Source organism: Dendrobates tinctorius, unplaced genomic scaffold (assembly GCF_039654945.1).
Source record: "Dendrobates tinctorius isolate UK_male_01 unplaced genomic scaffold, ASM3965494v1 ptg000497l, whole genome shotgun sequence".
Classification (NCBI taxonomy): domain Eukaryota; kingdom Metazoa; phylum Chordata; class Amphibia; order Anura; family Dendrobatidae; genus Dendrobates; species Dendrobates tinctorius.
In genome coordinates, this window is record NW_027362157.1 from 843,450 (window position 1) to 857,500 (window position 14,051).

The 14,051-nt window shown below is 50.6% G+C and overlaps 1 protein-coding gene across 6 annotated transcripts in view; it reads right to left on the reverse strand.

Annotated features, from left to right (window-relative positions):
* CCDC24 (coiled-coil domain containing 24) overlaps nucleotides 1-14,051 on the reverse strand; it is a 119,983-nt gene that overhangs the window by 105,607 nt on the left and 325 nt on the right. For 2 of the 6 annotated variants that reach the window (XM_073564881.1, XM_073564883.1), the window contains exons 1-2: nucleotides 633-775; nucleotides 523-551 (exon numbers count right to left, since the gene is read on the reverse strand). Coding sequence is in view for 2 of the 6 variants with exons in the window: in XM_073564886.1 (XP_073420987.1) it covers nucleotides 12,621-12,788 (168 nt within the window). In the remaining 4 variants the exon portion in view is untranslated. Of the gene's footprint in view, nucleotides 1-522; nucleotides 552-632; nucleotides 776-12,620; nucleotides 12,828-14,051 lie in introns of those variants that run through there. The other 4 variants (XM_073564886.1, XM_073564885.1, XM_073564884.1 and 1 more) reach the window with 3 other exon arrangements.

Genomic DNA, 14,051 nt, shown 5'->3' on the forward strand with positions numbered 1-14,051 from the left:
CTGTCAATTTGCCTCCAACACTTTTCACTTTTTTCCCCATTATGTGGATAGGGGCAAAATTGTTTGAATTGGAACGCGCGGGGTTAAAATTTCAACTCATAACATAGCCTAGGACGCTCTCGGGGTCCAGATGTGCGGCTGCGACGGTGCGGATGCTAATCCCAGACGTACACACATACATACACACGCACCCACATTGAGCTTTATATATTAGATTATCCTACGAAGAAGTATCCTTTCATCCCCAAAGATCAATATCTAAAAAATAAAAATGTCCCAAAATGAGAAGGTCATAAAAATATATTATGTTAGCAATAGACTAGATGTCCACAACCACCTGCATATTCTAGATACTATGTCAATAATCCCATTTAATTGTGGAGTATCATTACAGCCATATAAAGTATAGAAGGTCGCTGCATCCGGATATAAGAACATCTACATAGTATATAAGGTCTCAGTATTGGCAGCTACAGCAGCAAGACGGAAAAGAAAGGGGAATGATAAGAAAAAGAAAATTACCTTGGTGCACAAAGTTGAAAAGGTGAAGACTGAAAGATAAAAAGAATCATAAGTAGCCAAGAAAAAACGTGGCGATACACGGCATGGAACATGCCAAAGAAACTCTATACCTGGGTCACAAGGCTGTGTGTGTAATGCCAGCGCTTCCAGAGAGCGTGTAGTGAGGGTGCTATGAGCGTCTCTTAACCAGACATAATTGCTCCCAGCTGCAGTATGTAAATTATCAGGAAGAAGTCCTGAAAAAAAAAGCAGGGCGTCCAATTTATACTGAGCATGCGTGGCAGAGAAAGTGAACTAAATGTATCCTAAAACCAGGATCTGACACAGACGGAAACGCCGGTGTAGAGGAAAAGAGGCCGACGGGTCTGAGCTGCACTTGATTTCTGAATTAAGACTAGACAGAGACAGGTGCGCTGACGTGCGAATACACTTCAGTAGAATCAAATTGTAGCTGTGCCACATTAGGATTGGCAGCTGAGAAACGTGCAGGCAGTGGGAACATCAATCTCTTGCACCGGACTGTAGATTTGTGTAGAGAAATGCGGTCCCGGATATGCTGGATAGTTTCCCCAACATACCTGAGACCGCATGGGCACGTCACCAGATACCCGAGACCGCATGGGCACGTCACCAGATACCCGAGACCGCATGGGCACGTCACCAGATACCCGAGACCGCATGGGCACGTCACCAGATACACAACATCTGCGGAGTCACACGTGTGAAATCCATTGATAGAGAATCTTTTCCCAGTTCTAGGATGAAAAAAAATGATTCCCCTTTTATTCCATGGTCCCACTGCCTGCACATTTCTCAGCTGCCAATCCTAATGTGGCACAGCTACGCCTTCAAGTTATAGAATCCGTACTGGTGTCAAGAAGAGGGGGTAACAGGATTCTGAAATGAAAACCCCGCGAGGCAGTTTGGATTTATATGCGTGATACTCTGGAACCTCATGGTCTAAATCGGTAATAGGAGATAGTCATTCCAGCGATAAAATATCTCCTATTCCCGATTTAGACCATGAGGTTCCAGAGTATCACGCGTATAAATCCAAACTGCCTCGCGGGGTTTTCATTTCAGAATCCTGTTACCAGTACGGATTCTATAACTTGAAAGCGCACCTTTCTCTGTCTAGTCTTAATTCAGAAACCAAGTGCAGCTCAGACCAGTCGGCCTCTTTTCCTCTACACGGGCGTCTCCGTCTGTGTGAGATCCTGGTTTTAGGATACATTAGTTCACTTTCTCTGCCACGCATGCTCAGTGTGAATTGGACGCCCTGCTTTTTTTTTTCAGGACTTAGGCTAGTTTCACATTAGCGTTTCTTTGCGCAGCGCATCGTGCACATAAAAAACGCAAAGAAAAACGCAAAACAGACGCGCTTTTTTTAGCGTCATGCGTACGCTGATGCGTCAAAAAAACGCAGGGTTGCTTGCGTTTTACATGCGTTTGCGTTTTTTTTGCACATGCGTTTTTAGGTGTGACATTTTTCCCATTGTCTACACATTACAGACTTGTTTACCTCAAAAACGCATGCGCAAAAAAACGCATGCGCAAAACCATGCGCACGCATGCGTTCCCATAGACTACAATGTGTTGTTTTTGCACATTCCGTGCGCAAGCGTCTTTTTGACGAGACAGGGCGGACCAAAAAATGCAACATGTTGCATCTGGCGCGAAAGACAAAAAACGCATGCGCATGAAAATGCAAGTGTACACAAGACCATACGCACGTCATGTTAAACATAGGTGCGCAGTGAAACCAGCCTTCTTTCTGATAATTTACATACTGCAGCTGAGAGCAATTATGTCTGGTTAAGAGACGCTCATAGCACCCTCACTACACGCTCTCTGGAAGCGCTGGCATTACACACACAGCCTTGTGACCCAGGTATAGAGTTTCTTTGGCATGTTCCATGCCGTGTATCGCCACGTTTTTTCTTGGCTACTTATGATTCTTTTTATCTTTCAGTCTTCACCTTTTCAACTTTGTGCACCAAGGTAATTTTCTTTTTCTTATCATTCCCCTTTCTTTTCCGTCTTGCTGCTGTAGCTGCCAATACTGAGACCTTATATACTATGTAGATGTTCTTATATCCGGATGCAGCGACCTTCTATACTTTATATGGCTGTAATGATACGCCACATATAAATGGGATTATTGACATAGTATCTAGAATATGCAGGTGGTTGTGGACATCTAGTCTATTGCTAACATAATATATATTTTTATGACATTTTTTAGATATTGATGTTTGGGGATAAAAGGATAGTTCTTTGTAGGATAGTGTTGGGTATAGTTGTATCTGGACGTTTGATAAATGATCCTGATTATTTGATTTATTGCTTATATTCTGTGGTGGTTCCATATGGCTAGTCACATATAAAACATTTTGTTTCTGTGCTTAGATACATTGTGAACAAGGCCTCTTGGCCGAAACGTCAGGATTTTTGTCCTATAAGCCAAGCGTATGTTTCTAAGAGAGAGAATATGAACCTTTGAAATAAATCATCACATTTGCGTGAAGTTAGTGTCTCGAGGTTTTCTCTCTAGAACGATGAGACTACAAGTAACACAATCATCACAAACGTACGTCTGTATGGAATCACATCATATACATTGAGCAACAGTAAAAAATATAAAAAAGAAAAAATACATAAAGTTCCATATAAACAATCCAGTATTGAATCATGCAGCTGTAAATGGATATAGTATCAGGAACCTGCACACACCCCGGTATGCGCCCCCCCCCCCCCCGCTAAAAAATTCTGTGGAGGAATTTCATATTTCTGGATCTCGGCACCGACCTCATCCATCATTCTATCCCATTCTAGGTGTGGTGGATCTTCTTCAGAAAGCCGCACGTCAGGCGGTATAAAGCCCGTGTAACCAGCGTCTGTGAATACAGCTCTCGATGATACCCTGACTAGTGGAGAGCGCGGAGCCAGGAGAAACGTGGAGACAGATGACAGCGGAATCATCCGTCCATCGGACAGAGGTGGGTGGGTTGGGATCCTGGACAAGGGTCTGTATTCTGAGTCGAATACCTAGCGGGCACTATATGGTGATCCTACCAACTAACCAAGAAGCCTATAGAATGGCGGCATTGAGTCGGCACACATCTTCATACTGGACCCTGTCATTCCAATTTTTCACGGCTTACCAAAAACTAATAATGGGAATGTCCACCTACATCCCGCCCTACAGCGTCTGGTGTGGGGTCACCTTGTGAGCATCTCTCAGCATGGGTCCACGGGCTTCTCCGGCCTCTTATGAAATTCACTCCATCTTCTCTATAAAGCTCAATGTGTGTGGGTGTGTATGTACAGTTGTGGCCAAAAGTATTGACACCCCTGCAATTCTGTCAGATAATACTCGGTTTCTTCCTGAAAATGATTGCAAACACAAATTCTTTGGTATTATTATCTTCATTTAATTTGTCTTAAATGAAAAAACACAAAAGAGAATGAAGCAAAAGGCAAAACATTGATCATTTCACACAAAACTCCAAAAATGGGCCAAACAAAAGTATTGGCACCCTCAGCCTAATACTTGGTTGCACAACCTTTAGCCAAAATAACTGCGACCAACCGCTTCCGGTAACCATCAGTGAGTTTCTTACAATGCTCTGCTGGAATTTTAGACCATTCTTCTTTGGCAAACTGCTCCAGGTCCCTGATATTTGAAGGGTGCCTTCTCCAAACTGCCATTTTTAGATCTCTCCACAGGTGTTCTATGGGATTCAGGTCTGGACTCATTGCTGGCCACCTTAGAAGTCTCCAGTGCTTTCTCTCAAACCATTTTCTAGTGCTTTTTGAAGTGTGTTTTGGGTCATTGTCCTGCTGGAAGACCCATGACCTCTGAGGGAGACCCAGCTTTCTCACACTGGGCCCTATATTATGCTGCAAAATTTGTTGGTAGTCTTCTGACTTCATAATGCCATGCACACAGTCAAGCAGTCCAGTGCCAGAGGCAGCAAAGCAACCCCAAAACATCAGGGAACCTCCGCCATGTTTGACTGTAGGGACAGTGTTCTTTTCTTTGAATGCCTCTTTTTTTCTCCTGTAAACTCTATGTTGATGCCTTTGCCCAAAAAGCTCTACTTTTGTCTCATCTGACCAGAGAACATTCTTCCAAAACGTTTTAGGCTTTTTCAGGTAAGTTTTGGCAAACTCCAGCCTGGCTTTTTTATGTCTCGGGGTAAGAAGTGGGGTCTTCCTTGGTCTCCTACCATACAGTCCCTTTTCATTCAGACGCCGATGGATAGTACGGGTTGACACTGTTGTACCCTCGGACTGCAGGGCAGCTTGAACTTGTTTGGATGTTAGCCGAGGTTCTTTATCCGACATCCGCACAATCTTGCGTTGAAATCTCTTGTCAATTTTTCTTTTCCGTCCACATCTAGGGAGGTTAGCCACAGTGCCATGGGCTTTACACTTCTTGATGACACTGCGCACGGTGGACACAGGAACATTCAGGTCTTTGGAGATGGACTTGTAGCCTTGAGATTGCTCATGCTTCCTCACAATTTGGTTTCTCAAGTCCTCAGACAGTTCTTTGGTCTTCTTTCTTTTCTCCATGCTCAATGTGGTGGACACAGGACAGAGGTTGAGTCATCATTACTCCATGTCAGCTGGCTGCAAGTGTGATTTAGTTATTGCCAACACCTGTTAGGTGCCACAGGTAAGTTACAGGTGCTGTTAATTACACAAATTAGAGAAGCATCACATGATTTTTCCAACAGTGCCAATACTTTTGTCCACCCTCTTTGTTATGTTTGGTGTGGAATTATATCCAATTTGGCTTTAGGACAATTCTTTTTGTGTTTTTTCATTTAAGACAAATTAAATGAAGATAATAATACCAAAGAATGTGTTTGCAATCATTTTCAGGAAGAAACTGAGTATTATCTGACAGAATTGCAGGGGTGTCAATACTTTTGGCCACAACTGTGTGTATGTCCGGGATTGGCATCCGCACCGTCGCAGCTACAGCCAAAAAATTTGGCACCGTCACACGTCTGGACTCCGAGGGCGTCATAGGCTATGTTGTGAGGTGAAATTTTAACCCCGCGCGTTCAGCTTTAATAGAAAAGGTGCAGCGCTCACAATACAAGGATATAAAATATGGAAATAAAACGGGACATACAAATATACAAAACAGCGATAAAATAAAGCACAATTATCTAACTTTGCAGTCTAATATCCTGCTCCCTGAGGGAGGGGGGAGAAATATGAAATGCATCACATCAGCTCATTCTGTGAACAACCTTCTATGGGTACAGGCTTAATTTATAGATTTAACCTGGAGATCAGATTTCTGGACCAGCCTCTCATGTTAATATTCTAATTCCTGGTTTGTGACTGGACCACACCTGGCGGAGTGTGTTATATAGATGTACATCCCTCACCTGGCGGAGTGTTGGGGTACAGGGCGGTGTGGGGGAGTGTGTGTTATACAGATGTACATCCCTCACCTGGCGGAGTGTAGGGGTACAGGGCGGTGCGGGGGAGTGTGTGTTATACAGATGTACATCCCTCACCTGGCGGAGTGTAGGGGTACAGGGCGGTGCGGGGGAGTGTGTGTTATATAGATGTACATCCCTCACCTGGCGGAGTGTAGGGGTACAGGGCGGTGCGGGGGAGTGTGTGTTATATAGATGTACATCCTTCACCTGGCGGAGTGTAGGGGTACAGGGCGGTGCGGGGGAGTGTGTGTTATATAGATGTACATCCCTCATCTGACAGAGTGTAGGGGTACAGGGCGGTGCAGGGAAGTGTGTGTTATATAGACGTACATCCCTCACCTGGCGGAGTGTGTTATATAGATGCACATCCCTCACCTGGCGGAGTGTGTTATATAGATGCACATCCCTCACCTGGCGGAGTGTAGGGGTACAGGGCGGTGCGGGGGAGTGTGGGTTATATAGATGTACATCCCTCACCTGGCGGAGTGTAGGGGTACAGGGCGGTGTGGGGGAGTGTGTGTTATACAGATGTACATCCCTCACCTGGCGGAGTGTAGGGGTACAGGGCAGTGCGGGGGAGTGTGTGTTATATAGATGTACATCCCTCACCTGGCGGAGTGTAGGGGTACAGGGCGGTGCGGGGGAGTGTGTGTTATATAGATGTACATCCCTCACCTGGCGGAGTGTAGGGGTACAGGGCGGTGCGGGGGAGTGTGTGTTATATAGATGTACATCCCTCACCTGGCGGAGTGTAGGGGTACAGGGCGGTGTGTGTTATATAGATGTACATCCCTCACCTGGTGGAGTGTAGGGGTACAGGGCGATGCGGAGGAGTGTGTGTTATATAGATGTACATCCCTCACCTGGCGGAGTGTAGGGGTACAGGGCGGTGCGGGGGAGTGTGTGTTATATAGATGTACATCCCTCACCTGGCGGAGTGTAGGGGTACAGGGCGGTGTGTGTTATATAGATGTACATCCCTCACCTGGTGGAGAGTAGGGGTACAGGGCGATGCGGAGGAGTGTGTGTTATATAGATGTACATCCCTCACCTGGTGGAGTGTAGGGGTACAGGGCGATGCGGAGGAGTGTGTGTTATATAGATGTACATCCCTCACCTGGCGGAGTGTAGGGGTACAGGGCGGTGTGTGTTATATAGATGTACATCCCTCACCTGGTGGAGAGAAGGGGTACAGGGCGATGCGGAGGAGTGTGTGTTATATAGATGTACATCCCTCACCTGGCGGAGTGTAGGGGTACAGGGCGGTGCGGGGGAGTGTGTTATATAGATGTACATCCCTCACCTGGCGGAGTGTAGGGGTACAGGGCGGTGCGGGGGAGTGTGTTATATAGATGTACATCCCTCACCTGGCGGAGTGTAGGGGTACAGGGCGATGCGGGGGAGTGTGTGTTATATAGATGTACATCCCTCACCTGGCGGAGTGTAGGGGTACAGGGTGATGCGGGGGAGTGTGTTATATAGATGTACATCCCTCACCTGGCGGAGTGTAGGGGTACAGGGCGGTGCGGGGAAGTGTGTGTTACATAGATGTACATCCCTCATCTGACAGAGTGTAGGGGTACAGGGCGGTGCGGGGGAGTCTGTTATATAGATGTACATCCTTCACCTGGCGGAGTGTAGGGGTGTGTGTTATATAGATGTACATCCCTCACCTGGCGGAGTGTAGGGGTACAGGGCGATGCGGGGGAGTGTGTGTTATATAGATGTACATCCCTCACCTGGCGGAGTGTAGGGGTACAGGGTGATGCGGGGGAGTGTGTTATATAGATGTACATACCTCACGTGGCGGAGTGTAGGGGTACAGGGCGGTGCGGGGGAGTGTGTGTTATATAGATGTACATCCCTCACCTGGCGGAGTGTAGGGGTACAGGGCGATGCGGGGGAGTGTGTGTTATATAGATGTACATCCCTCACCTGGCGGAGTGTAGGGGTACAGGGCGGTGCGGGGGAGTGTGTGTTATATAGATGTACATCTCTCACCTGGCGGAGTGTAGGGGTACAGGGCGGTGCGGGGGAGTGTGTGTTATATAGATGTACATCCCTCACCTGGCGGAGTGTAGGGGTACAGGGTGATGCGGGGGAGTGTGTTATATAGATGTACATCCCTCACCTGGCGAAGTGTAGGGGTACAGGGCGATGCGGGGGAGTGTGTTACATAGATGTACATCCCTCATCTGACAGAGTGTAGGGGTACAGGGCGGTGCGGGGGAGTCTGTTATATAGATGTACATCCCTCACCTGGCGGAGTGTAGGGGTACAGGGCGATGCGGAGGGAGTGTTTGTTATATAGATATACATCCCTCACCTGGCGGAGTGTGTTATATAGATGCACATCCCTCACCTGGCGGAGTGTAGGGGTACAGGGCGGTGCGGGGGAGTGTGTGTTATATAGATGTACATCCCTCACCTGGCGGAGTGTAGGGGTACAGAGCGATGCGGGGGAGTGTGTTATATAGATGTACATCCCTCACCTGGCGGAGTGTAGGGGTACAGGGCGGTGCGGGGGAGTGTGTGTTATATAGATGTACATCCCTCACCTGGCGGAGTGTAGGGGTACAGGGCGGTGCGGGGGAGTGTGTTATATAGATGTACATCCCTCACCTGGCGGAGTGTAGGGGTACAGGGCGATGCGGAGGAGTGTGTGTTATATAGATGTACATCCCTCACCTGGCGGAGTGTAGGGGTACAGGGCGGTGCGGGGGAGTGTGTGTTATATAGATGTACATCCCTCACCTGGCGGAGTGTAGGGGTACAGGGGGATGCGGAGGGAGTGTGTGTTATATAGATGTACATCCCTCACCTGGCGGAGTGTAGGGGTACAGGGCGGTGTGTGTTATATAGATGTACATCCCTCACCTGGTGGAGTGTAGGGGTACAGGGCGGTGTGGGGGGAGTATGTGTTATATAGATGTACATCCCTCACCTGGCGGAGTGTAGGGGTACAGGGGGATGCGGAGGGAGTGTGTGTTATATAGATGTACATCCCTCACCTGGCGGAGTGTAGGGGTACAGGGCGGTGTGTGTTATATAGATGTACATCCCTCACCTGGTGGAGTGTAGGGGTACAGGGCGATGCGGAGGAGTGTGTTATATAGATGTACATCCCTCACCTGGCGGAGTGTAGGGGTACAGGGCGGTGCGGGGGAGTGTGTGTTATATAGATGTACATCCCTCACCTGGCGGAGTGTAGGGGTACAGGGCGGTGCGGGGGAGTGTGTGTTATATAGATGTACATCCCTCACCTGGTGGAGTGTAGGGGTACAGGGCGTTGCGGGGGAGTGTGTGTTATATAGATGTACATCCCTCACCTGGCAGAGTGTAGGGGTACAGGGCGGTGCGGGGGAGTGTGTGTTATATAGATGTACATCCCTCACCTGGCGGAGTGTAGGGGTACAGGGCGGTGCGGGGGAGTGTGTGTTATATAGATGTACATCCCTCACCTGGCGGAGTGTAGGGGTACAGGGCGATGCGGAGTAGTGTGTGTTATATAGATGTACATCCCTCACCTGGTGGAGTGTAGGGGTACAGGGCGGTGTGGGGGGAGTGTGGGTTATATAGATGTACATCCCTCACCTGGCGGAGAGTAGGGGTACAGGGCGGTGTGGGGGGAGTGTGGGTTATATAGATGTACATCCCTCACCTGGCGGAGTGTAGGGGTACAGGGCGGTGTGGGGGGGAGTGTGGATTATATAGATGTACATCCCTCACCTGGCGGAGAGTAGGGGTACAGGGCGGTGTGGGGGGAGTGTGGGTTATATAGATGTACATCCCTCACCTGGCGGAGTGTAGGGGTACAGGGCGGTGTGGGGGGAGTGTGGGTTATATAGATGTACATCCCTCACCTGGCGGAGTGTAGGGGTACAGGGCGGTGTGGGGGGAGTGTGGGTTATATACAGTGGGGCAAAAAAGTATTTAGTCAGTCAGCAATAGTGCAAGTTCCACCACTTAAAAAGATGAGAGGCGTCTGTAATTTACATCATAGGTAGACCTCAACTATGGGAGACAAACTGAGAAAAAAAAATACGGAAAATCACATTGTCTGTTTTTTTTTCATTTTATTTGCATATTATGGTGGAAAATAAGTATTTGGTCAGAAACAAAATTTCATCTCAATTCTTTGTGATACATCCTTTGTTGGCAATGACAGAGGTCAAACGTTTTCTGTAAGTCTTCACAAGGTTGCCACACACTGTTGTTGGTATGTTGGCCCATTCCTCCATGCAGATCTCCTCTAGAGCAGTGATGTTTTTGGATTTTCGCTTGGCAACACGGACTTTCAACTCCCTCCAAAGGTTTTCTATAGGGTTGAGATCTGGAGACTGGCTAGGCCACTCCAGGACCTTGAAATGCTTCTTACGAAGCCACTCCTTCGTTGCCCTGGCGGTGTGCTTTGGATCATTGTCATGTTGAAAGATCCAGCCACGTTTCATCTTCAATGCCCTTGCTGATGGAAGGAGGTTTGCACTCAAAATCTCACGATACATGGCCCCATTCATTCTTTCATGTACCCGGATCAGTCGTCCTGGCCCCTTTGCAGAGAAACAGCCCCAAAGCATGATGTTTCCACCACCATGCTTTACAGTAGGTATGGTGCTTGATGGATGCAACTCAGTATTCTTTTTCCTCCAAACACGACAAGTTGTGTTTCTACCAAACAGTTCCAGTTTGGTTTCATCAGACCATAGGACATTCTCCCAAAATTCCTCTGGATCATCCAAATGCTCTCTAGCAAACTTCAGACGGGCCCGGACATGTACAGGCTTAAGCAGTGGGACACGTCTGGCACTGCAGGATCTGAGTCCATGGTGGCGTAGTGTGTTACTTATGGTAGGCCTTGTTACATTGGTCCCAGCTCTCTGCAGTTCATTCACTAGGTCCCCCGCGTGGTTCTGGGATTTTTGCTCACTGTTCTTGTGATCATTCTGACCCCACGGGGTGGGATTTTGCGTGGAGCACCAGATCGAGGGAGATTATCAGTGGTCTTGTATGTCTTCCATTTTCTAATTATTGCTCCCACAGTTGATTTCTTCACTCCAAGCTGGTTGGCTATTGCAGATTCAGTCTTCCCAGCCTGGTGCAGGGCTACAATTTTGTTTCTGGTGTCCTTCGACAGCTCTTTGGTCTTCACCATAGTGGAGTTTGGAGTCAGACTGTTTGAGGGTGTGCACAGGTGTCTTTTTATACTGATAACAAGTTTAAACAGGTGCCATTACTACAGGTAATGAGTGGAGGAAAGAGGAGACTCTTAAAGAAGAAGTTACAGGTCTGTGAGAGCCAGAAATCTTGATCGCTTGTTTCTGACCAAATACTTATTTTCCACCATAATATGCAAATAAAAGGAAAAAAAAACAGACAATGTGATTTTCTGGATTTTTTTTTCTCAGTTTGTCTCCCATAGTTGAGGTCTACCTATGATGTAAATTACAGACGCCTCTCATCTTTTTAAGAGGTGGAACTTGCACTATTGCTGACTGACTAAATACTTTTTTGCCCCACTGTAGATGTACATCCCTCACCTGGCGGAGTGTAGGGGTACAGGGCGATGCGGAGGAGTGTGTGTTATATAGATGTACATCCCTCACCTGGTGGAGTGTAGGGGTACAGGGCGGTGTGGGGGGAGTGTGGGTTATATAGATGTACATCCCTCACCTGGCGGAGAGTAGGGGTACAGGGCGGTGTGGGGGGAGTGTGGGTTATATAGATGTACATCCCTCACCTGGCGGAGTGTAGGGGTACAGGGCGGTGTGGGGGGAGTGTGGGTTATATAGATGTACATCCCTCACCTGGCGGAGTGTAGGGGTACAGGGCGGTGAGGGGGGAGTGTGGATTATATAGATGTACATCCCTCACCTGGCGGAGTGTAGGGGTACAGGGCGGTGTGGGGGGAGTGTGGGTTATATAGATGTACATCCCTCACCTGGCGGAGTGTAGGGGTACAGGGCGGTGTGGGGGGAGTGTGGGTTATATAGATGTACATCCCTCACCTGGCGGAGTGTAGGGGTACAGGGCGGTGAGGGGGGAGTGTGGGTTATATAGATGTACATCCCTCACCTGGCGGAGTGTAGGGGTACAGGGCGGTGTGGGGGGAGTGTGGGTTATATAGATGTACATCCCTCACCTGGCGGAGTGTAGGGGTACAGGGCGGTGTGGGGGGAGTGTGGGTTATATAGATGTACATCCCTCACCTGGCGGAGTGTAGGGGTACAGGGCGGTGAGGGGGGAGTGTACGGATTTACGCTCCCTCGACAATAACCATAATATTGTTGTTAGATCCTCAGATAAGGGGGCACTGTGGGACTTCTAGAGACGTAGAACGATCTGGGTATGTCTCTCTGATTCTGCCAGTTACCAGCTACGAGGTCTACAGACCCTGCACCGGGGTCTTCGGCCACTTTGGAGACTTTTCTTACCAAAGCTCTCAGTGGTCATTGATCTGTAAGAATGCGTTTGCCTCCGATACCCCACATCAGTGACATTGTCATCTTCACCCTGGAGGGGTCGCCCCGTCGTACTAGTGTAGACGCGCTCAGTCGGAACTCAAGCGTCTACCCGGATGAAATCCTCGGCCCCCTGTTGGCGGAGTGTGATAACCCCGCTGCGCGCACTCACCTCTGCATGCAAGTCTAAGCTGAGGTCAACGGCTGCTTCTCCCAGAATCCTCTTCACCTCGGCTCTCTCGCTTGGGGGCACCTGGGCCTCCACCAGTCTCCACAGTGATGGCGGGGGCCCCAGGAGTTCCCCATAACCGCTGTCCTGATCGCTGATTGGCTGCAGCATGGCGGAATCTGGGCACGCTCCACATCCAGGCGCAATGCTCTGCAGAATACAGTAACAAGGATCTCAGCACCATCAGGACGGGCTCTAGGTGTGAGTGGAATGTAGGGTGTGACCTGCAGCCCCCCGATGTCACCAGTTCTCAGTGATTGAATAACAGGGCCGAAACATTCACAAAGAGAATCAGTGAGGCCGAAGCACCGATATCACCGTGACGAGGCAAGGACCGCTTCCCACAGCACGGACAGCTTCCCACAGCGCGGACAGCTTCCCACAGCGCGGACAGCTTCCCACAGCGCGGACCGCCACCCACGGCGCCGACCGCCTCCCACGGCGCGGAACCGCTTCCCACAGCACGGACAGCTTCCCACAGCGCGGACAGCTTCCCACAGCGCGGACCGCCTCCCACGGCGCGGACCGCCACCCACGGCGCTGACCGCCTCCCACGGCGTGGAACCGCCTCCCACAGCACGGACCGCTTCCCACAGCGCGGACAGCTTCCCACAGCGCGGACCGCCTCCCACGGCGCGGACCGCCACCCACGGCGCTGACCGCCTCCCACGGCGTGGAACCGCCTCCCACAGCACGGACCGCTTCCCACGGCGCCGACCGCCTCCCACGGCGCCGACCGCTTTTCACGGCGCGGACAGCTTCTCACGGCGCGGACCGCCTCTCACGGCGCCGGACCGCCTCCCACGGCGCCGACCGCTTTTCACGGCGCGGACAGCTTCTCACGGCGCCGGACCGCCTCCCACGGCGCCGACCGCTTTTCACGGCGCGGACAGCTTCTCACGGCGCGGACAGCCTCTCACGGCGCGGACCGCCTCTCACGGCGCGGACCGCCTCTCACGGCGCGGACCGCCTCTCACGGCGCCGGACCGCCTCCCACGGTGCGGACCGCCTCCCACGGCGCGGACCGCCTCCCACGGCGCGGACCGACTCCCACAACGCGGACCGACTCCCACAGCACGGACCGCCTCCCACAGCACGGACCACCTCCCACAACGCGGACCGCCTCCCACAGCACGGACCGACTCCCACAGCGCGGACCGCTTCCCACAGCACGGACAGCTTCCCACGGCGCCGACCGCTTTTCACGGCGCCGACCGCTTTTCACGGCGCCGGACCGCCTCTCACGGCGCCGGACCGACTCCCACGGCGCCGGACCGCCTCTCACGGCGCCGGACCGACTCCCACGGCGCCGGACCGCCTCTCACGGCGCCGGACCGACTCCCACGGCGCCGGACCGCCTCTCACGGCGCCGGA